Source organism: Triturus cristatus, chromosome 9 (assembly GCF_964204655.1).
Source record: "Triturus cristatus chromosome 9, aTriCri1.1, whole genome shotgun sequence".
Taxonomy (NCBI): domain Eukaryota; kingdom Metazoa; phylum Chordata; class Amphibia; order Caudata; family Salamandridae; genus Triturus; species Triturus cristatus.
The window spans coordinates 842,223,168-842,248,133 of record NC_140592.1 but is presented as its reverse complement, the minus strand read 5'-3'; the positions used below and the strand labels follow the sequence as shown (position 1 = coordinate 842,248,133).

The following is a 24,966-nucleotide window of genomic DNA, read 5'->3' as shown; positions in this document are numbered from 1 at the left end:
TACCATTTGGGGCCCTTTCAAACAATATACGGCAATAACACAGTCTACACCAGACGCACGGATGGAAGCCGGTCTGGAACCAGCGGGTATTGGTTAATCCAGGACTACCCACACAATGGACTTGGACACAAACTTTATGATGTTACAAATAAATTGTTACTCGCATTAATTGCTGATTGGTGCGCAGGTTCAGGCGTTGGAGAAGTGATGAGTGAGGTATCATACTGTGCAAATGTACTTTTGTTTGAACACACTGTACATTTTGCCAAGATACTGCATATCATATGTTAGACAACTTCTGTTAAAGGCAATTGTTTGTATCCATTGTCATGAAGCTGGAACGATATTTTGCTGTCATTATGAAATTGATAAATAAAATTGATTGATATTACCAAGGATAGACTTTTCTACTTCCAACTACACCAAAGTATAGTGGGCAGGGGTGAAATCCAGAAAAGCTGATTGATATAACTTAAAATCTGCTAGATTCACTCCACCCAAGGATTTATCAAGTCTCAATTTTTTAATTTCAATTCGAGCTTTCTTGCCACGCCGTAAAAACTTTGTAAGGAGGATATCTAGTTTATGGTGAAAGTCCTCCGTCAAGATGAGTGGGAGCATGCTTATAAGAGAGTTAACCAAAGGAGTGATCATCATTTTTATGGATTCTATCCTCCCCCACCATGTAATAAATTTTGGTGACCAGGAATCCAAATGTTTTGTGATCTTTTCCAATGTTAACTTCTCGTTGCGGTGAAGGGTGTCAATAATATTACTACCAAATTCAATCCCTAAATATTTTATATATCTCAACTGCCATGCCAGGCCAGAGTTACCTAAAACGTCTTTGGTACAGTGCACCTTCAATGATTTTACTTCAGATTTATTTTTGTAGCCCGAGTGAAAAGAGTATTCTGCAATCATAGACATCAATGCTTTAAGTGAAGGACCCGGAATTTCAGTCATTATCAGGATATCATCCGCATAGGCAGCTAACTTAACCTGAATGTCGTTAACGCCAACTCCCTTTATATCTGTATTCAACTTAATATCTTGAATTAGAGGTTCCAATGCCAGCAAAAACAAAGACGGAGACAAGGGGCAGCCTTGTCTAGTACTTCGTTGGAGGGTAAAAGGTTCCGAAAGAGAGCCATTGATCGCAATGCAGGCCCATGGAGTCAAATAAAGGGACATAACCATATTTATGTATGTCTCCCCCACATTAAACGTATGCATACATTGTTTTAGAAAGGCCCAAGAAACCCTATCAAAGGCCTTTTCTGCATCCACTGTAATTGGAATTGTTGGATCTAATTTAATCGCAGCATTCTCTAAAATATGGCATAGCAATCAAGTGTTATCGTTAGACATACGACTTTTGAGAAATCCTACTTGAGAATTACTTATTAAACGTGGAAGGACAGTGTCAAGTCTTATAGCTTAAGTTTTTGCATACATTTTACAGTCAACATTGATGAGAGATATTGGCCTATAGTTCTTTGGTAGTAAAGGATCCTTCCCTTCTTTAGGTATGACTATTATATTGGCTTCTGTCATGGAGTCCGTCGTACGCCCTTTATTAGTTATATTATTAAAAACTTTCAACATGGTCGGTTGTAATTGATCTGAAAAAGTTTTATAAGAGGTGGCTGTAAAGCCGTCTGGACTAGGGGCCCTATTATCTTTCATGGTTTTTATCGAATTCATAACTTCCCTTTTTTTTTTTTTTTCTCTTTTTTTTTTATTATTAAATACCTGGTTTGATAACAGTAAATACATTTATATAATAGACAATCTGACATAACTAGTTTTTTACATTATTGGTCAAAAATAATACATAGTACATAATCAGGTGTTTCATAATCCCATTAAACATATAGTACAAAAATATATACATTAAGAAGGCAGTTAATTCATGAATATTAAAAAAAATATATATATATATATATATATATATATATTTTAAGAAATCTGAATACAATCTGTATGCAGCTCTGCCCTACCATTGGGAGTTCCTCCACCTCTTCAGAGGAGCCCATACTTCTAACCCCACTTCCCTCATCTTCCTTCCTCTTCGACTGTATAAAGCAGATTCAATATTATGTATACCCAGAAGTCTAGATAACCAAAGTTGAAACGTAGGGGCCAAAGCGTCTTTCCAACTTCCTGCTAACATTATACGCAAGACAGCTAGACATAAAAACACAAAAGCTTCCTCCTCCATCTTCAGCCCCAAATTGCTGTCAATACCTGTTATCATTAGGGTTGGGGATAGGTTGATCTTTCTACCTAGCAGCCCCTCCCAAAACTTTTCAATCTCTTCACAAATTTTACTCAGTTTATTACATTGATAAAACATATGGATCAGATTGGCGGGCCCCTCCAAACACCTTGGGCATTTATCGTCTTCCCTTTTATTCCACTTATATAGTTTGGAGGGTGTATAATATAAGTTGAATACAGTTTTGTAATCTTGTGACTTTAAATTTGTGGAGCGAAAGATTTTCCCTGCCATTTGCAATGCTTTGTCCACATCGACATCCGGATCACCTAATTTCAACATCCAGGAAGCTTCAACTTTTTCAATGTCATCTTGTAGACTTAATAACAGGGTGTTATATACCACTTTAATTTTAGTCCCCCCACCTAATATATAGTCAAACACCTTGATTCTACCACCTGGACATATCCGGGGTCTGATACCCATTAAAGTATTACGAATCTGTATATATTTAAAGCCTTGATTATCTTGTATACCAAATTTCTGTTGGATAGTGCCAAAATCTAGCATTTGCCCCTCTTCCCAGATATCCCCTATTCTTGTAACCCCTTGTTGTTCCCAGATTTTCCCCAATCTATCATAGCTAAGTTGAGGAAAAAGACTTGAATTCCAAAGGGGGGTATAATAATTTATTTTATGCATTCCTATTAAACTATAGAACCGATTCCAGACCTTCCAGGCGCTATCCATCAATTTATATCGTGATTTTGTTAAATATCTTTTATCCGTTCTCCGTAACAGAAATCCTATGGCTTCCCTGCCCAGCATTAGTTCATATATAGATGGCAATTCAGAACTACCATATAGGTTATCTGTATGATGTTTGGCCGGTTCAATTAGTGTTGCCATTTGGCTAATTAGACAAGCATAATGGTAGAATCTGATGTTAGGCATAGCGAGTCCACCCTTCGCCTGAGGCTGCGAGAGATATTTCATGGATCGTCTTATTTTGCCATACTGCCAAATAAAGTTCATGAATGTTCCCTCTATTAATTTCATTAATCCTTCATCAATCATATAGGGAATAGAACGAAAGAGATAGAGTATTTTGGGGAGCATAGTCATCTTCAATACATTGACTACCTATTATTGTCAAATGTAGAGCGTCTATTCTTTTTAAATCCACCGTAATATTTGCTAATAAGGGAGCAAAATTATCTTTTATAATTGCTTCAGGTACCGGGCTCACTCTGACCCCCAAATATACTGCAGAATCGATGCGTCTTTCGTCGTTCATTACAATATTACTCGTACAAACTATCTGGGTCTTACTTTCATTTAACAAATATCCGGAGCCTCGTCCAAATTCATTAGCGATCTCTCTTATACTATTCATAGCCCGGCCTGGTTCAGGGTTTAATATTGCAAGATCGTCGGCATAGGCCAATAGCTTGGTCTCAAATCCATTACTAACTATTGGTCTAATATTATCACAGCCTATCAATCTTTGAATTAACGGGTCTATATATAAAGCGAAAAGAATTGGTGAGCAGGGGCATCCCTGACGTGTCCCCCTGGATATAAATATTCTTTCCGAGCTTGTGCCCATTAATTGGATTCTGGCCGTCGGTTCAGAGTACATGGCCTTGATAGAGCTTATAATTTTAGGCCCAAAGCCTCTATATTCCAATATCCCCCAAAGATATTTCCATGTGACACGATCAAAGGCCTTTTCTGCGTCGAGAAGGATCATGGCCATCTGTCCACCCGTGGCAGCCTGCACATCAAAAAGTGAAATAACCCGCCTAATATGTTCTGTAGTCCCACGTCCCGGAATAAACCCATGCTGCCACGGGGAGACGAGTCCGCCTATGATCCTTCCAAGCCTTTTGGCCACAACCTTTGCGTAGATCTTAGTGTCACTATTAATGAGGGCTATTGGTCGATATGATGCCGGGTTCTCTGGGGGCTTCCCTTTTTTATGAAAAACTATTATGTTGGTATCTTTCCATGAATCCGGGATTACCTCAGAGCTCATTATACCATTAAATAAGTCCAGAAGTATCATAATGATCTCATTCTGTATACATTTGTATACCTCTAGCGGAATGCTATCGGGCCCAGCAGCCTTCCCAGTACGTAAATCTTGTAATGCTTCAGCAACCTCCCCTTTTTCAAAATCTTTCTCCAATACCGCTAAATCTTGACTACCTAGACGTGGGGCTGAGTCTAAAAATTCACAACTGTCATCGTCTGACAGGTTTCCTTCCTTATATAAATACTGATAGAAGCGTTTAAACACATTTATTATATCTTCAGGTTCAGTATAAGACCTTTCCCCCTCTACTATATTAGTTATTTTATTCTTTATATTTTCCTTTCTGATCCGTAGGGCTAACAATTTTCCTGCCTGCTCTCCCGTCTCATAGAGTTTATCCCTCTGAGTCTGATATTCATCAGCAGATTTTTGTGTTATCCCTTTAAGTATCTCTGCTTTAATGCATAAAATCTTCTGCTTAATCCCCAAAATCTCTCCCCCCTGGCTAATATATTTAATATGTTGCTCCTCTGCTTCTGCTAGCTGACCCATTAATCTCTTATTATTTTCCCGCTCTTCTTTCTTCCCTCTAGCTGAAAGACTTATTGTTTCCCCTCTAAGAGCTGCCTTAAATGCATCCCATACAGTGTTTCGGGATGCACTATAGCGATTCATATTAAAATACTCCTGGGTCCACTTCCTTATATGTTCAACAAAACTGGGATTAACTAAAAGCTTCCTTTCAAATGTCCATTTTGTTTGTTTCCTATTCGGGCTATCTGCCGGAATCTCCAGAATTAATGGGCTATGGTCCGACAGAATTTTTGGAAGCTTCTCAATTGTGACATTCTTAATTTCAGAGCTAGAAATCAAAAAATAATCTAATTTGGTATATTTATTAAATGGGTGGGAAAAATATGTAAACCCAGGTTCATTTGGTTTCTTATTTCCCCAAACATCTATCAGCTCGTGTGAATCCCTTAGTGCTTTTAATGCGCGATATACCTTGGGTTTACGGCCTGTGTATATACTATTTTTGCCAAAATCGCCCGAGATATTGAGATCCCCGCATACTATCAGGGGTCTTATCCAGTTAACTAGTTCAATCTCCAGCTGTTCAAATAATTCGGGATCGTCCTGATTCGAACCATATATTGTGCATATTGTGTATCCCAAATCAAGTTCTACTAATGCCCATCTGCCAAGGGCATCTGACATTTGGCGTTTTGCCCCCCCTATAGATGATTTAGCCAAAATTGCAACCCCTCTGATGTTAGATGTCTGGGTGGATCACGCCAACAAATCAAATCCTCTAATATTTAAAAGAGATCTTTTTGCCCAAGGAACATGGGTTTCCTGAAGACAAACTACGTCTAAATGATTTGACCATACAAACTGTCCTAGCCGTTGCCTTTTCCTCCAATCATTCAGACCACCAATATTCATCGTGCCTACCCTAAGCCTCCCCATTTTCCTCTACTAAGTAACCACACCAATTGATACAACCAACATCAATTTTATATATCGAACCTGTTTCGAAGTTACCATACAATACCAGGTATTTCTTTTTCTCCCCTCCATCAGGAGCCCCCCCACCCCACCCGACCCCCCCCTGTGAACCCCCAACCCACCCGATCATCTCCCTCCCCAACACCCGCCGCTCCCTCCACTCCCTCCACCCTGTAGAAGCGCTCAGACCTTAGTCTGTGCATGTGATGTGTGTGTGAGGCACTAGCGGCCTGGGTCAATCCAAATATTTTTAAATCACCCCCATAATTCAAATTCAACATATGGCCCAAGTAACGGAATATCTCTTCCTTTGGTTTTCAAAGCCATCCCAAAACCGATATTACTGCGTCTTTTATAGGTCTTTTATAAGTCCAAAGCATCCAGGTACTCTCTGGCTTTTATTTCCGATGCAAAATATCTCGTATGCCCGTCATGAATTATCTTAAGTTGCGCCGGATTTATTAGATGTCTCTCTACAGTTGAGTGACAGAAATCTGGCCGTACAAAGAAGGAGACCTCTCCCACTGATCTCCTTGCCTCTGGCCTAGCCTTTTCTGATATTGCCTGGCGCAAGAGGAAATTGCCAAAGTAAACAAGAATCTCCCTTGGTTTGTCCCCCTCAGTAGATCGAGCACGAGGTTTGAACGGAGTTCGGTGTGCTCCTTGGATCTCTAAAGCCCACCTCCAATCTGACAACTCCGGAAAAGCTGATTTGAAAAGATCGATTATATATGCCCTCATATCCTGTCTCTCCTCCTCCTCGGGGATCCCCAGCACCCTGAGATTATTCCTCCTTTGTCTGTTCTCGAAATCTTCCAGCTTCCACTGAATATCCTTTATTTGAGTGCCTTGGGCCACCGTCTGAGTTAGTGCACTGGTAGCTTCCGCTTCTGTTGATACTATTCTTGCCTCAAGATTTGTCACTCTATCGCCCATGTTAGTGCATGCTTTGGAAAGTTTTCTGACAACCCCCTGCATCTTTCTCATTGCGGCCTGTGCCTTTCGGCTATCTTGACGTGTTTCTTCTCTGTGAGAGAGAATGGCCTGGTGTATTACCTCCAGAGTGGGGGAGATTGTTTCGGCGTCTTTCGGTGATGTACCAGTACCAGATAGTGGTGAAGCCGATGAATAGTCCCAGCTTAGATCTTTTTTTCTCCCGTCTCTGAATTCCGGGACACTGCGTTAATTTTTTTTCCGTTACCGGGGGCTCTGGGTCACTATCCTCAAGCTCTGACTCTAGGTTACTGGCCCCTGGCGATGAGCTTAACACGTCATCTGACCACTCTGCCCCTTCTGAAACAGAAAAAAAGGCGTCGCTTGGCTCCTTATCCGTGTCAGTTCCATTCTTACCCCCTACCACCGTATCTTTTGCTAGAGTCAAATTATACAACTCAGATGTCGAGGGGGAATGCCAAGAACCCTTTCCTCCATCCTCTTCTCCTATTGGTATGGGAGCTTCCTCCTGCACATTTTTGCCGTTTTCTTTAGTCTCCTGATTCCTAACAATAACCATTGCTTCTGTCATACCTTGGGGGAGGGAGGCCGGGGAGGGAGTCGAAATTACAGTATCCAAACTAACTTCAGCATCAATATTGATACAGGAACCCTCGCCTTCAGGCTCACCTCCTAGAATCTCTCCATCGCCCCCCATGATCTTTGTGCTCGGGATCACTAAGGTACTCCTAAAAGTTCCAGAGATCCTTGCTGGGCTCACCTCCTTACTCCGCTTCTGCCTTGTAGCAGCTTTCTCCGTTTTCGCTTTTGTTGCAATTGCTGTGTCTGTCTCCGCCTCTGCCCGTGGTTCCTTTCCCCGCATCAACAGATCTGCAACGGAGGGGCCGGCAGGGCGATTCTTTCCCGAAACTCCGCCCCTCCCTCTCCTCGGCGGGTCCGATGCACTGGGCTGGCGTTTTCCCTCGAACGACCGTTCGGAGACATCCAGGCAAGCCGGTGGATCACCCCGTGTCCCTCGAGCCGATGCTGCCGCTGCCTTCGATCCGGATGCACTCGCGATCTTCGGAGCCATTACACTAACTTCAAGAAGCAGTTGAAGCAGGTATTTTTGGACAAGGCGTTTAGTTGATCGAGAGTTGGTTTTAAGCAAAAACGCCCAGGCTCTCTTGGTGAGAGTTCGTATTACAAAATTAGGGGGGGGGGCTGAGTTTCAGTAACAATACACCAAATGGGGGCCTAAATTTAAGCGTTTAGACCCAACGTAGCCCGCTAGTGTTTCACTCGGCCACCTAAGCGTCCGCCATCTTGCTTCCTCATAACTTCCAATGCGCTGATTGGTTTTCCTAACGTAAGTTTGTCTGTTTCAGACAATTGGGGCAACTTAAGTCTATTCAAATATTGGGTACTATCTCCAGATTAAGTTCCTGATCTTTTTTGTATAACTCCTCATAGAACGATTTAAAGGTGTTTAGGATATCTTTCTGTTTTGTATAAGTTTGATTATTGACATCCTTAATGGATGAAATAACATTCTGGTTCTGTTTATGTTTAAGATATGAAGCAAGTAATTTACCTGCTTTATTGGCTTCGCAAAGATTATGGGCTTTAAATTTATTTACCCATACTCCTGCCCATTCACTCAGAATTTTATTATATTCATATTTCTTTGGCGTTAGTAATGTGAGAATAATATTATCTTTTAAAGAAGTGGCATGAGAGGGTTTTAATTTCTTGTTCTAGTTTAACTTATTTAGCGTTAATGCGTTTGTTTATATTTGTTTTAATTTCGATAATTATTCCCCTAATGGTGGCCTTCAGAGCATCCCAAAGAGTATTTACATTAGTTTCTGCAGAAACATTATGTTCAAGATGATCTATGATAGCCTCTTCAATTTTTTTTTTGTCCTCAGGATCTGATAAAACATCATTGTTAAAGCGCCATCTTTTAGGCGAAGGTTCATTGTGACTGCCCGCCAATTTAACACTAATACACGAATGATCTGACACTAGGGGATATATCTGAGTGTTCAATTAAATGTGTGAACGAGCCTGAGATAAGAATGTAATCTATTCTAGTATATGAATTATGTGGTGTGGAATAAAAAGTATAATCTCTGGAATCCGGGTGTTGGAGACGCCAGGTATCTTTGAGATTAAATTTAGAACATATAGTGTGAATTATGGCATGCGATCTGGTGGGGTGATAATTGCAAGTAGTTTGTCTACAGATTATCGGATCTAGTGGAATATTAAAGTCTACACCAACTATGATAAGTTCTTCCTGGGAGAGATGTTCTATGGTGCTTGAGATACCCTCCCAAAAGTATGGATCAACTGTGTTAGGGCCATATATATTCACCACATGTATAAGATCTTCTCCTTTTCTTAGGTGGGTAACCAATAATCTACCGTCATTATCATGAGTTTGTGACTCCAACAAAATATTAGCCTTTCTAGATATCAGAGCAATTACACCCTTTTTTTATGATCTGCCGGAGAGCACGCAACTTGTGATGTCCAATTACATTTAATGAAAGTAGCATCTTCTTTAGATTGTTTTGTTTCTTGTAACAATATGATGTCCCCTTTAGTTTTAGCTAAATAATCAAATATTTTCCGGCGTTTGATTGGGTGATTAAGTCCTTTGACATTTAATGATACTACATTGAGATCTTCTGCTATATTGTATGACCTAGCTTGAACCATCACATATAATACTGAAAATAAGATGTATTGAATATGTGCATTATAAAAGAAGTCCTGACTTCCAAAATAGTCCCTATGTTGACAATGAACACTCCAAAAACGTCAGCAGTATTGATGAAATAAATAGAACATGGGTACTCTTGTTTAGTAAAGCCAAAGTACAACCTAACCAATAAAAAGAATGAAACAGAAGACAGAGGAGAAAAAAAATGAAAGATGCAAAAAAGAAATAAAAAACAACTGGGAATACCCAAAGAGCAAATCACAGCACACCCAATGACATTCCACATCATCTGGGCATTCTACCCCAACCTCTCCTCACCCACCTCCCTTTCCACCCTTCCCTGCATACCTCTAATGTAGGAGGTGTGACGGCAGGAGCGTCCAACTGTCAAACGGAGTTTTGCTTAATCTAACGTTATAAAGCCTTCCAGAGTACATCGCATACATCAAAACGAATTATATACTACATGTACACAAAATCACAGGTCAGTCTGTTATTAAGGAAAAAGAATAATCCCAACATTTTTAAACCTATTAAGGAGCGATAAATGCAACAAAAATAGACACTCCCTTAATATAGAGACTCAGAGTATTGAAAACTGACTATAGCACTCGTAACACTCACATAGCGTAAGAAGAAATAACCAGTGAAGGTGGAACATTTAGTACATTCACCCATGAAAGCTCACCAGAGAGCACCAAATCTGTAAGCAGAAAAAATTTGAGACATGTACATATCACGACTTCCTCTTGTTGAGAGAGGATTGAGAAGAATCCATGTCCTGAGTCGGTGGGCCTGCTAGAAAGTTCGATAAGTCCATAGGGTCCGTGAAATAATGGTGACGACCATTAACTAGGATTCTGAATTTAGTCGACTGACAAAGGAGAATAGAATATTTTTGTCTCTAAGCTTATCTCGTAATCTGGGGAAGCCCTTCCTTGTATCCACAGTAGGCTTAGAGTAGTCCTGCATGAAAATTATTTTATGGCCATTCCAGATGAGCGGTCTAGTTTTACAGGCAAAGTTGAGGATAGTTTCAGTGTGTTGAAATCTCAAAGGCCTACAGAAGATATGACAGGTTTTTTGCAGTAAAGCAGAGTTAAAAGTAGGGATTCTGTGGGCTCGGTCAAACTATAGAGGGTTTGAAAATTTTAAACCAGTGAACTGAGGTAACCAGTCCTCCAAGAAAGCTAGACAAGATCCTGCGGCATCTTCGGAACCTTCTGGAACACTTAGAATTCTAATATTGTCCCTCCTATTTCTATCTTCAAGTTCGGCTGTTTGTTTTTGAAGTTTGGTTGTCAAATCCCTGAGTGACTTCAGTTCCTTGCAAGATTTGAAAGAAACATCCTCAACATCGCTAATTCTTTGTTCTGCAGATGTTATTTTAGAGTTAATAGTACTCATGTCAGCACGGATGGCAGTTAGTTCTAGCTGCATAGTGTCCGTATTCTGTTTGGTGGACTAGATCGTGAACCTCCGCTAATTTTTTAAGAATCATGTCCATGGTACTGTTAATGTCCGCATTGGCTGTGATGGGAGAGTTAGACAAAGAAGGTTCCCCCTTATTTTTTTGTACTGGATTCTGGACTCCTTTTCAGCCATTGTGACCACCTTATAAGGAAGGGGGGATGAGACTCTGTTCAGATTGAATTTATAGTAGAGGTACCAGCGTTAAGTATTAATGAGATATCTCCTTAGAAATGCAGAGTAACACACTTGGACATGAGCAAAAGGTAAGCGGCGGGGACAACCTAATATTATTATAGCCTCATTGATTGAGCAACAAGGTGCTCCCCTTTTGAAACAGGCGCTGACTCAGTGACTGTTATTTACGCGCCAGAATTGCAGCATTCAGCATAACCAGAAGCTACACCATGTCGTCATGAGGCCGCCATTTTAAGGTAAGGCATCAGTTGTGATGAAAACATCAGGCATTAGCACGGTCCCTCCGTAAACAGCTTCACATGGGACTCATACGCTGCATCACCAAGATCGCTCATATGCTCAGACTTTCCAACACTTCCTAGCCCTTCACACTTGCCGGCGACTCTCCGATCATCTCATTGTAATCATAGTAGAGTCAGGCCACGTACATGGAAAACCCTCCGCAAAAACAAAGGGATCGGTTTTAGAGGTAAAAATACCTTAATGGAAGTTGTGACCAGTCATATCCATATAAATCAGGCGTTGAGAAGGTTCATGATGATATTACTGGCATCTTGTGAGGTCTGGTGTAACGACGCTTGCGATCCGCCATTTTATGATTACGCTGTTTCTATCGGCAAAAATTCTTACCAAATAATGTGCCCGAACCAGCACACTATGGACATACCCGGTAGCACCCACATGAGCAGTGCACCATCTTCAATCAATTTCTGGTGCTCCGGTACGGCCACGATCACACTGTCTCCGGAATCGCTCTATTCAATCTCCGTTCGAGACAGAGGAACGCACTCAGGCAGTCATCCGCACTGCCGTCCAAGCCATGCCCCCCTATACTGAGGTATCTTTAACCCAACTTGGTCCAAAGGGCACAAGTAGGTGGACCATGGACTCTTACTAGCCATGGACAGCCTAGGAAAAGCAAGGGGATTGGAAACATGTTTTAGAACAGTGTCTATCTATGTTGCCACTTACCCTGATATTCAAATATCCTCTACCCATATATTCCTTTCACTGTTCACCTTCATTGGAGACTTTAGGCCAGATGAATGACCATTCCATTTTGTGAGTCGCAAATTGCGATGTTTTGCGACTCGAAAGTAGATTCCCAAATGGGTCGCAAATGACGAGCCTCATTAATATTCATAAGGCAGGTCGTAATTTGCAACCCATTGGGAATGGCCAGCACTCACAGGGATGGTGGCCTGCTGGGGTCAGAAGACCACCATGTCTGTGACTGCTTTTTAAATGAAGCAGTTCTGTTTTTTTAAACGCACACAGTTTTCCTTAAAGGAAAACAGGATGCATTTAAAAAAGAAAAATTTAATGTATCTGTTTTATTTTTTAAGAATAGGCAGTGGTCCGTGGTACTACTGCCTGCTCTTAAGAAATATTTTTGCTGGCCAACACAAAGGGGAAGGGGTCCACTGGGGACCCCTTCCCGTTTGTGACTGGCTTACCACCTACTTGAAGTAGGTGGCAAATTGCGATTGTTTTGCGACTGCATTTGCGGTCGGAAAACAATGGTACATACCATTGCGACTCGCTATTAGGAAGGGACGTCCTTGGCCCGGCCATTCTTAATAGTGACTAGTAAACCCTATTTTGCGAGTTGTAATAGGTTACCAACTCGCGAAATAGGGTTTATACATACCACACACCTTTTTAACGGTCACAAACAGACCGATTTCCCATTTGCGACCGCTAAAAAGGGTTGTACAACTGGCCCTTTATTCATTACACTGAGTGACTTTTTGAGGAAAGTAATTTCAAAAGAAGGATTTCTAAAATAGTGTTAATTTTCTGAAATGTTTATAATATGTATGTTTTCAATGGGCACTTCACATAGGATGGGGGCACTTAAATAAAAAAAATAAAGAATAAACAAACCACACCTGTTCTAGTTAGTGTTCAAAGAGATACCAAAGGGGATGATGGACGGAGCGTTTGAGCAAATCAAACACTCACCCCCAGTCAACTGATCTGGGTTTAATCCATCATCATTCTTTAGTTCACTCCACGACCCCTGTTCAGACATGGCCGTATGCAAATCAGTCTGACCCTGTGCCTCATGGGAATAGTCCAGCCCGAACGGCCAAGCCATGTCTTCCCTGGACCGGAAACAAGCATCCTGGGACCGATTTCGGTTCATAACCCTGCTCATAAGTGAGTTCCGTGCTCTCCATGCCACTGGAATCAAGCTATCCTGGCTGAAGAGGGGTGAAACCCCGAAACCGGTCCTAGGATGCTTGTTTCCGGTCCAGGGAGGACCTGGCTTGGCAGTTCGGGTTGGACTATTCCCATGCGGCACAGGGTCAAGACTGATTTGCATATGGCTGGGTTCAAACCGGAATGGCATGGTGAGCAAAAAAAACGATGGATTTAGGCCCACATCTCTGTACTGGGGTGAATGTATGACATTGTTCTGCATGCTGTCCATCAACTGTTGTTTTTGCACTTGTTAGTGTTCAGGCCTGGGTTGTATTTGCAACTATTGTAAAAATAATAAAAGGAATCACCCATACAAGCACTCAAATACAGTCAGTTTGCTTGACATATGATTACTAACTGACGCGTGACTGAGGTATATTTGTTTAGTGATAACTGGAGACTCCATCTTCGCGGTCCTTATTGGGCCATCCCATTTGTTTTTATTTATGTCCAAACATAACTAAGACATCTCTAACTAAAACGAAGAGTTCTACTTTGAGATGTTATACCTGCTTCCAGTCCTCCATACGTGCACGGATACTGGACAGAAAGGCACAGCTGTATGGCTATCTGAGTCTTCCCTGCAGCGCTCTCCCCACCAAGCTCTGTGATGCCCGTTATGGGTAGTCCTCCTCTTAACAAGCGGTCCAACACTGGGCATCCAAGGCTGAGTCTGCGATGCTGTGCTACAAAACAAGCCTTTTCATGGTACATCTGGAGCACTGAGTAACACAAAAAGACATGCTTGAATTATTTCCTTAAATAGAACTGGTGTGGGCATGCATCACAAGAGAGAGAGTAAATGAAAATGTGTCTTATCCTTGGTTCCTATCGATAATCTGCTTCTTAATACTCTTTGCAAAATATATTGTGTCTATCCCTTGAGGCGCTCTCACCTGTAAGCACTGTTGGCTTCTGCAATGCCGCAGAGACTGCGACAAGTAAGTGCTGTACATCAACATTAGATAATTTCGTCAGCCTCTGCAAATCAGGTCCAGAAAACTTCAAAATGTCCTCCGCTGATTTTATCCTAGCTGAAAAAAATGTGAAATTACACTTTTTTGTAGAAATAAAAGCGAAGCAGTGAAAGAGAAAGATGTCTATGCATATAACAAGAGACATTCACCTCTACTGACTTGTGATATTCAACATCCGTAATATATAGATTGACCTTATTATTGAGCTACAGGCTTTTTCTAATTAATCCATTGTTAAAACAAGTATTACATTTACACCTATATGTAAAAGAGAGAGTTTTTTTAAATTACAAAAATGGGATATAACTCAATCAAAAATAATATTAATCCACTGGAAACTATCAACAGTGTACACTGATATTCATAACAAATTCGATTTCTATGTAAAACCAATCAACTGAATTTGTTTTGGGAAACTTTCTGAAGGACTACACAATAGATACAAGAACGGTCACATCTTTCTTGAATCTATTGTGTGGTGTGATGCACCTTTCTTGAATCTATTGTGTGGTGTGATGCACATTCCAACATAACAGTTGTGCACTTGGCCTGTATGCAAGTACTAATTCACAGGCGAGACCTGCATGTAGGAGGACAAGGCATTTCCATACACTATCGCAAAATCTGTGGGTGTACCTCCACTGCTTTAATGTTCACTGTTTTTAACCCACATAAGGAGGAGTTCCAGGAACCTGTTCAAGTTAATAAGTAACGCTACTCCATTGTTATTCCCTGGACCAATGCTAAAAGCTTTAGCTCGGAAAAGTTAAGGATATCGGGCCACATGTAAGTAGGTTTTATTTTGCGAGTGCCTAATAGCGAATTTTTGCGATTCGCTATTAGGAAATCGCAAAAACCTATGTACAAATGTGTCCAAGACACATTTAGCAATTCCTAATCGGGGTCGCAAATGACCTACCTCCTTAATATTCATGAGGTAGGTTGCAATTTTCCACCCATTGGGATTCGCTAAAAACACCAGGATGGAGGTCCTGCTGGGGACAGCAGACTACCATGTCCGTTTACTTTTAAATGAAGCAATTTTTTTTTTATGCAGCCCCTTTTCCTTAAATAAAAACGGACTGCATTTCAAAAAGAAAAATGTAACTTTTCAGTTTAATTTTTTAAGAGTGGGCAATGGTCCCTGCGGGCCACTGCCTGCCATTCACAAGGGGGAAGGGGTCCCCTGGGGATCACCTTCCCGTTTGCAACTGGGTTACCATCTACTTGAAGTAGGTGGTAAAATGCAAATGTTTTGCGACCACATTTCCACTCGTGGTCGCCTGTATCTCCTCTTTCGTAGTTAGGTAAGGGGAGGTATGACGGCATGTACAGCTTTTGATGTAGTCTGATACCTCCTGTTTGAATTTTGCATTCTACATATACTTTTTTTGAACAGTGCTACCACAAAAGCTGCTGAACAGAATTACATATATACCATAGAGAAAATATTCTATTTTGCCACAGTCATGCTTAATTGGTCTTGCGAAGAGATATCACCTATAATCACCTTTTTTGTCCTTTTATGAAAAATATTACAAATATCTTTTAACTAAAAAAAAAAAAGAGAGAGGTGCATCTGAGATGGACTCTTTGAATAACAGTAAAAGGACATGCCTTAGTAGTCAATAGTCTGTGTCATCAAAGAAAACTTACAGACTAACTTGGACAGCTAAGGGCACAATCAGGATCCCTATGGGTAGTGTCCTTCTAGATATAGCAGGACCAATTTATCAAAGTGAACCTGAGGTCAAACGATATCTATTTACCTACTGAATAGTGAATATGATGTAGAACACTGCCAAATCAGAAAGAATTTACTTACCTCACGTGGAGGAAGAGTGAGTAATAGTGAAAGATCAAGCTATCCTGGCTGAAGAGGGGTGAAACCCCGAAACCGGTCCTAGGATGCTTGTTTCCAGTCCAGGGAGGACCTGGCTTGGCAGTTCGGGCTGGACTGTTCCCATGAGGCACAGGGTCAGGACTGATTTGCATATGGCTGGGTTCAAACTGGAATGGCATGGTGAGCAAAAAAACGATGGATTTAGGCCCAGATCTCTGTACTGGGGTGAATGTATGACATTGTTCTGCATTCTGTCCATCAACTGTTGTTTTTGCATAACATCAAGGATTGTCATGAGGAGGTAAATGTCAACTCAGCAATGGCTGTGGTTAATAGTTATCTGTAAGCATGGTTAATATCTTGCAGAACATGCTGAAAAGTAGACAATGGTCACGCTCTGTGTCACAGTGCAAAATGAGAAGTTGTGCCAAAACCAGTCTGGCGCTGCGTGTGTTCCAGTCTGGATCACCTTCCTCACAGAGACCTGGACCAACGGAAGCTCTGCACCCAACATCGCAACCTCCATCCCTGACAGATACAAGATCCTGAGAAAAGACTGCCCAAACCGCCCAGGAAGAGGCCTCTCCATCGTCCACAAAAGCTCCCTCCAACTGACAACCACCAACTCGGACGACGCCTCACCCCCCATGGAACATACACTTCCAGACCCAGCCCAACCCCAAAATGACGCTCCACGGAACACTTGCCTACAGACCTCCTACAGACCTCCTGGACCCCTCAACCCCTTCACCAACGCCATCGCCAACCACATCACACCCCACGCCCTCGGCTCTACAGACTACATGCTACTCGGTGACCTGAATTTCCACCTGGACAACCACCGCCCTGCTGGAGAACCTCACGAACATAGGACTAAAGCAACTTGTCTCAACCCCCACCCGCACAGCAGGACTACTCGAACCCATCTTCGCCGGAGGAAACATCATTTGCTACAGCCACACCACGGAACTGCTCTGGACAGACCACCACTGCATCCACTTCTCCTTTATAATACCCACCACACACAAACACATGCACCGCCTCCCACGCAGAAGCTGGAACAAAGTCTCCGAAGAACACCTCACCTCCACCCTTACCTACACTACACTCCCAACTACGACTAACGCCAACACATCGGCAAACAACCTCCACCAATGGATCACCAACTGCGCCAACACTCTTGTCCCCTTTCCAGAACACCACAAGACAACACAACAAGAAAGCTAACTGGTTCACCACGGATCCCTGAGAATCCAAGCGCTCCTCCCGGCGACTGGAGAAGATGTGGAGAAACAGCAAAACCCCGGAAGCACGCTCCACCTACAAAACAGCCAACTCCGCACACCACCAACTAATCAAAGCAACAAAGAAAAGCTTAATCCAAGACAGAATCCACACCAACGCCCACAACTCCAAGGAACTCTTCGCCATCATACAGGAATTCACCAAACCCAACAGCGAAACAACCGACGTCCCTCCCTCCCAAGACCTCTGCAACAAACTCAGCTCCTTCTTGCACCTTAAGATCAAGATGCTCTACAACTTCAACAACCAATACCAAGACCACGGCACTGCCTCTACTCCCACCCCCAACGACGCCACCCAACAGACCCTTCTTACCTGGACCCCTCTCACCACAGAAGACACCTTAAAGACAATGAAGAGCATCCACTCCGGTGTACCTTCTGACCCCTGCCAGCCGCGTATTCTTCCACAGGACCGCCATCGAACCTGAGCTAAGCCGAACTACCAACTGCTCCCTCGAGACCACCATATTACCCGACAATTTGAAGCATGCTAAAATCAACCTCCTCCTAAAGAAATCCTCCACAGACCCCACGGACCTGAAGAACTTCAGGCCAGTGTCATTGCTTCCTTTCGCTGCCAAAGTTATGGAAAAGGCCGTCAACACCCAGCTAGCACACTTCATAGAAACCAACAGAATCTTAGATACCTCTCAATCCGGATTCCCCAGCAACCACATTACTGAGACCACCCTCCTGAACCTATCAGCAGCCTTCAACACTGTCTCCCACCGCACACTATCCACCAAACGCCATGACGCCGGCATCCAAGGAAAAGCCTTAGATTGGATACAATCTTTTCTCTCAGGCAGAACTCAGAGAATAATACTCTTGCCCTTCCTCTCAGAACAGACAGAGATCAGATGCGGAGTACCCCAAGGGTGTTCCCTCAGCCCCACTCTCTTCAACGTTTACATGGCCCCCCTGGCACCCATCGTCAGAAACTACAGGCTCAACATAGTCTCCTATGCTGATGACACCCAGCTTATCCTCTCCCTCAACAAGGAACCCAATATCACCACGCGCAACTTCCAAGAAGGGATGAAAGCCGTCGCAACCTGGATGTACAACAGCTGCCTGAAGCTAAACTCAGAGAAACCAGAAGTCCTCATCCTCGGCTCCACCCCCTCCTCATGGGACAACACCTGGTGGCCTCCTGCCCTCGGAAACCCTCCCACCCCAACAGACAATGCATGCAACCTCTGCATCATACTCTCCCCTTCACTCGCCATGAATTGCTAGATCAATGATGTATCCTCCGCATGCTTCAACACCCTCCGCATACTTCGCAATACGTTTATGTGGACCCCCGACTCCAGGAAAAACGTCACCCACACACTCATCACCAGAAGACTGGACTATGGCATTGGCCTGTATGCTGGGATCAACAAGACACTCCTCCGCAAACTACAGACCGTCCAGAACGCCGCAGCCAGATGTATTCTCGATATCCCACGACACGACCACATCACCCAAGACCTCCACGACCTCCACTGGCTCCCCGTCGAAAGACGAATAACCTCCAAACGGCTCACACATGCCTACAAAGCCCTCCACAACACCTGACCCTAAAATCTCAATGACCGAATCTCCACCCACACCCCCATGCAAAACCTCCGATCAGCTGACGACGCCTTAGCCACAATCCCTCGTGTCTACAAGACCAGAGCAGGTGGAAGATACTTAAACCTCAAGATCTGGCTCTTCGAATGACCACAACTGAGCTGCTGCCCCACCAACCCCCCCCCCCCCAGCGCCTTGAGACCCTGAGACGCCTTGAGATAGATTGATTGATTTATGGGACCTCATGGGAAGTCTGGGCTTGACTGCTTTTACTGGAGCAGGTCCAGGACTGATTTGCATAGTCTAGAGTGGTTTAGTAGGTGAAAAGTAATGTGTAGCATCCTCCCCAGCCTGGGTACATGCAAATGATCACACCACACATGGAGCTTGGTATTAGACATCTTTATTCCTCAGCATATAACCATTAACTGAACATTCTACACCCTTAAGTCATCTCTAAATCACAAGACATACGTCTCCCCCTTTGTTAAATAAAAAGTACAAATAATACAAATATACATCACAACTCTTCAATAACACGTTTTGGTGCACAAATCAATTGCCCAGATCTGCTCATGTGAGGCTGCGGAGATACCAGAGAAATCTCCATGGCTGGCACTGGAGACAGAGACATTGGTGCAGTTGTTGGGCTCTCCGAATTCCCAGATGGGTAAGCCTCACTTCCGACATCAGTAGTTGGCGAATGTCGGGGCATGTGCTTGAAATGTTAAGTTTCTCGCGTAATGGACTTTCCAGGACAGTGATCAGCCACCGTGTGTCCTTTACTCATCACAATCCTCAGTGGGTCAGCATCAAAAGGACCATCAGACTTGCGTTTCCGTTTCTGCCGGACAATAACTTGATTATCTCTTTGACACACAGTGCTCAGAGCACAACGGCGTCAGTCAAGTTTATCAATGTCAAAAGATCTTTCAGTGGTCCATGATGGCAGTTCGGTTTTTATGGCTCTCCCAAACATTAAGGTAGCAGGGCTTTTACTTGTGGTAGAATGGGGAGTTGACCTGTATGCATGAAGCGTAGACAGATGAACTGATTTGAGTTTAAGCTTTTCCAGTGCAGTGCACTGAACGGTCTTCTTGATGGTGCGCTTAAATCTCTCGACAACACCATTTGTTTGTGGCCATAGAGGTGTGCTTTTCTTATACTTGACATTTAGATGAGTAAAGAAATCTTTAAATTCTCGACTATTGAAAAGTGGGCCATTGTCGGATTTCAAAATCGAAGGAACACCCCATGTTGCAAAAATACTTTCTAATCTCTTAATGACTCTGTCATGAGTAGTTAACGACAGATCTTTAACAAGGGGAAAACGGAAAATTAATCAACAATTACTAGTAGATGATGTACATTTTCATGGGGTCCAAAGTATTCAATTGCAATAGTCTCCCATGCATGCTTTGGAAGATCAGAAATGTTTAACGGATGCTGGGTTGTTTTGGATGACAAGCAATTGCACAAATGACAAGCTCTTAACTTTTTGTTCAACTCTTTCATCAAGACGAGGAAACCACACTCGGTCCTGTAGAGCTTGTTTAGTAGCAAAAACCCCACGATGTCCCTCATGAGCCAGTTCAATAACTTGTTATCTCATGACGATTCTTGACCCTCTTAAGATTATGCCTTCTGGGGTAACTGAAAGTTCTTTCTGCACATTTATGAATTTCTGGTATTCAAGGTCATCATGAAGAGGTAGAGTGTATTTTTGCCACGATTGATGTGTAATAATGTCTCGGAGTATTAGCAAACCTCTGTCAGCGCTCATGGCAGTAATTATTTGTTTCACCGATATGGCAGCAGGGATACTAGATTTGATCATAAAGTTAACATACACATCAGCTGCTTTAGAAGTAGTGTTATGACACTGTATTGGTACACATGAGAAGCAGTCAGCAGGGTTTTGATTATTTCCTGGACGATGCACAATCGTATATTCACACTCCTGCAATCGTAACCCTCACCTCACAATGCGAGGAGGAATCTTGGCTTTAGGATTGCTGAAAATGGTGAGCATTGCTTGGTTGTCAGTGACAACTGTGAAATGCTTTGCATACAGGAACACTTTTTTTTTTAAACTTTATTTTTCGTTTTAAAACATACAATCTTATTACACCCCCCTCCCCCCCGACATCAGTGAAAAGCAGTACATACAGGTCCAATCAAAACACATATACTTATGTAGTACCTCAGAGTGAGACAGATCACAGTCTATATCGTGTGAGAATCCGGTCCAGCCCATCTCAGTGCAGTACAGGAGTAGCCTCGCCGTCATCTCCTCCCCCCTCCCCCTCAGAAGTTAGCGGGGAATACAACTCTCCACTTGTTCCCTCCGACTCACTCTGTGACAATTGCCCCTCCACCGCCAATCCTTCCATACACAGAACTCGCCACGCCAGAAGGTCCTCCTGCAATTTTTCGTCCCTCCTAGAATACTGCATATGCGTTTCTTCCGCCAGCGTCCATTCCCTCACATCCCTGAGCCATGTGTCAAGCTCCGGGGCCGTCCGTCCCATCCAGGTAACCGCGACCCTACGCCTTGCCAAAACTAGCATTAACTGCAGCAATTTATAGGATAGTTTCCGTTTCCTCGGCTTGGGAACCAGGGCCAACAGGCAGTGTAGGGGTGTCCGTTGGATTCGGAGGCCAGTGGCGGCCGCGATGCGGCTTACCACCCCAATCCAGAACCTCTCTACCAGCGGGCAGTCCCAGGCCAAGTGTAAGAATCCCGCCCCTGCTGCGCCGCACCGAGGGCAGTTGTCCCCCCTGCCCGTTCCAAATCGACTCAGCGACTTCGGGGTAAGGTAGGTGCGGTGCATAAAGTTAAAATGGGTGAGCTTGAATCGCGCGTTACAGGATACTCGCCTCGTCAAGGCTCCGATTCGCGTTCGTTGCCCTTGATCTAATGGTTCTCCCAAGTCCGCTTCCCAGGCCGCCCACGCCGGAGGTTCCGGAGGAGCAGAGTCGCGTTTCATTGCCGCATATAACAATGCAATCAATCTGCGGCCCCGGCCGCACGTCAGCATTACATGAAGGGTCTGAGTCATCGGGGGTATATCCGGGCACTGCGGCCAGACCGAACGCACCACCGCGCGCAGTCCCTGATAATGTAGGTATTGTCCCCCGCTAAGGCCATAGAATTCCTCCGCTTGCTCAAATGACAGGAAGGTTTCCGAGGGGTACAGATCTGCCAGCACTTCACAACCCCCCTCTTTCCAGTCCCGGTAGGACACCTGACGTTCTAGTTCCACCATGGGGGCCAGTATCCAAATTGGTAAATCCCTATGGAAGGGTGCCGCACCCAAGACCCGTTCGATAAAACGCTGCCATACCTGTGCTGTATGTTTCACCACGTAGGGCAACGCAGCGTCCGCTCCCGACCCCTGCATCAAAACCAATTTAAGTTCCTTCGCTGTAGCCCTTCCCGCCAATAATCTCGTCTCCCACACATCTGTGTCTGCAAACCATCTGGCTGCTGGGAGAAGCTGCGCTGCATAATAATATAAGTCGAAGCACGGGGCTTCCAATCCCCCCTCCTCAAAGGCGCGCACGACCATCCTGAGGGCCACCCTACTGCGTCCCCCCGCCCAAAGCAGGGATGTCAGCAGCGAATTGAGGGTCCGGAAAACCCTAGGAGGGAGAGGGCACAGCGTATTCTGGAGGACGTACAATGTCCTCGGCAGCATTACCATTTTGGCTACAGCCAAGCGTCCCATTAGGGAAAGCGGCAGGGCGTTCCAAAATGTCACAGACTGCCGAAGTGAAGCAATCACCCGGTCTATATTCCGTGCGAGCGCCAATCCCTCCGTGGCAGCCACTTGAATACCCAAATACCGGAAACTTGTTTGTTCCCAGCGCAACCCAAGCACCGGCAGGTCCTCGTAGGGCACTGCATCAAAGCCCGAAAGCAGGAATATAAGCGATTTACTTCGGTTGATCCTCAGGCCCGACGCCTCCCCAAAACGGTCCAGGTGGAGCAGCAAGACTGGAAGTGCCTCTGTCGGTGCCCTCAAATAAAACAAGGCATCATCTGCATAGAGCGATATTACATTACGCGTATCCCCCACCTGGATTCCCCATTGCTCCATTTCCGCCCGGATCGTAACTGCGAACGGCTCAATCGCAAGTGCGAAAAGTAGCGGCGAGAGGGGGCATGCCTGTCTCGTGCCCCGTCCCAGCCGCCACTCCCCCGATCCCGCGGCACCCAGGCGCACCCTTGCCCTCGGAGCGCTATATAAGATCTGTATCCACCGGCGAAAGTTGGGCCCTAGGCCCACCCTCCGAAGGACCTCCTGCAAGTATGCCCAACCCACGGTGTCAAACGCCTTGGCCAGATCAATAGAGACCAATACCGTCCGTTCTTCCCTACCTCTCACTTCATGCTGAATGTGGTTCAGGCGTCTGAGATTAATCGCCGTATTCCTCCCCGGGATAAACCCACATTGGTCCTGGTGCACTAAATGCCCCATATGGGGAGCCAGCCTGGTGGCCAACAATTTCGTTAGGATTTTGACGTCCGTATTCAACATGGTGATCGGGCGGTAGGACGATGGATCATACTTATCTCCCCCTGGTTTGAGGATCATACAAATTTCTCCTTGGGCCATGGTCCGTGGGAGGTCACCCCTCTCCAACGTCTCATGGAATACTTGCAACAGAAGCGGGGCCAACTCATCCTTGAATTCTTGGTAGAACTCTGATGGGAAACCATCACTGCCGGGCGATTTAGCACGCGGCAAGCTGGCCAGCGCTCCGCGGACCTCTGCCAATGACAAGCCCTCCTCAATCCTTCCCGATCCGAGTCGGCCAGGGTCAGCATACTCAGCCCTTGTAAGTATGGCAAGTATTGGGCCTCTGAGATATCTGGGGCCGCCTCGTACACCTGCCGCAAATGAGTTTGGAGTACCCCCAGTATCTCCTGCTCCGAGTATACCACGCGGCCGGTGGAATCCCGCAGGGCCACGATACGCTCGGGGGTCTGCTCTCTCCTCAGGATCCATGCCAGCAGCCGCCCAGATTTATCCCCCTCTCTATGGAGGCGCTGCCTATATTGGCCCAGAGTGAATTTGTCCAACCTATCTAAGGTGTCCTGCACCCTTGCCCGAGCCTCCCTTTCCTCCTGCTGCTGCGCCGCATTGGGGTCCCCCACCCTCTGGATCTGTCGGAGGAACTCCTACTCTTTTTGTAGATCCCGGAGAAGCTGTTTCCGGACACCGTAGGTGAGCCCCATACATGCGCCCCTCACTACTGCCTTCAGGGCTTCCCACTTTGTGGCCACTGCAATGTCTCCTGCTCCCTAATTTAGGTCCACATAGTCCCCTATGGCTGCCTCCACACACGCCCTCCCCACCTGGTCCCGGAGGAGGTCCGTCGGAAGCCTCCAAGTACGAAGATGGACCACCGGGGGTCCCCACTGGACCACGCATGCCACTGGCGAGTGATCCGGGTGTGTGACCTCCACTGACATACCCCTCCTCTCATCCGCCACCAAGACCCGATCCAGCCGACTATAGGTGTTGTGCGTGGGAGAGAAGCAGGTGAACACCTTCTGTGTGGGGTTCTTTTGGGGTTCTTTTGGCACCAAACATCCACCACCCCTATGTTTTCCATCACTTTTTTGAGTTGGTCAGTCATACGTGGTTTCGTCCCCTCCCGAGGGGGCGCCCTGTCCAGTACCGGATCCAGGACACAATTGAAATCTCCACACCAGAGTATCGGGGTCCCCAGATCATAAGTCAAGACGTCCTGCAAGGCCCTAAAAAATGCGGGGTCATCTATATTGGGCGCATATGAATTCAAAATGACTATTTCCCTGCCATCTAATTGCGCCCGGAGGAGCAGGTATCGGCCTTCGATGTCCGCCTCCATATATTGGATGGCGAACAGCACCCCCGGTGCCACCCAAATCAGGACCCCCCTGGCGTATGTAGAAAAGGACGCATGAAACAGCTGCCCC

General features: G+C 44.7%; 1 protein-coding gene across 4 annotated transcripts in view; it reads right to left on the bottom strand.

Annotated features, from left to right (window-relative positions):
* Positions 1-24,966, bottom strand: part of XRCC3 (X-ray repair cross complementing 3) — a 178,041-nt gene that overhangs the window by 73,130 nt on the left and 79,945 nt on the right. For all 4 annotated transcript variants that reach the window (XM_085626282.1, XM_085626280.1, XM_085626283.1 and 1 more), the window contains 2 exons: positions 14,205-14,342; positions 13,818-14,030 (listed from right to left, as the gene is read on the bottom strand). In XM_085626282.1, coding sequence (XP_085482408.1) covers positions 13,818-14,030; positions 14,205-14,342 — 351 coding nt within the window. The remainder of the gene's footprint in view (positions 1-13,817; positions 14,031-14,204; positions 14,343-24,966) is intronic.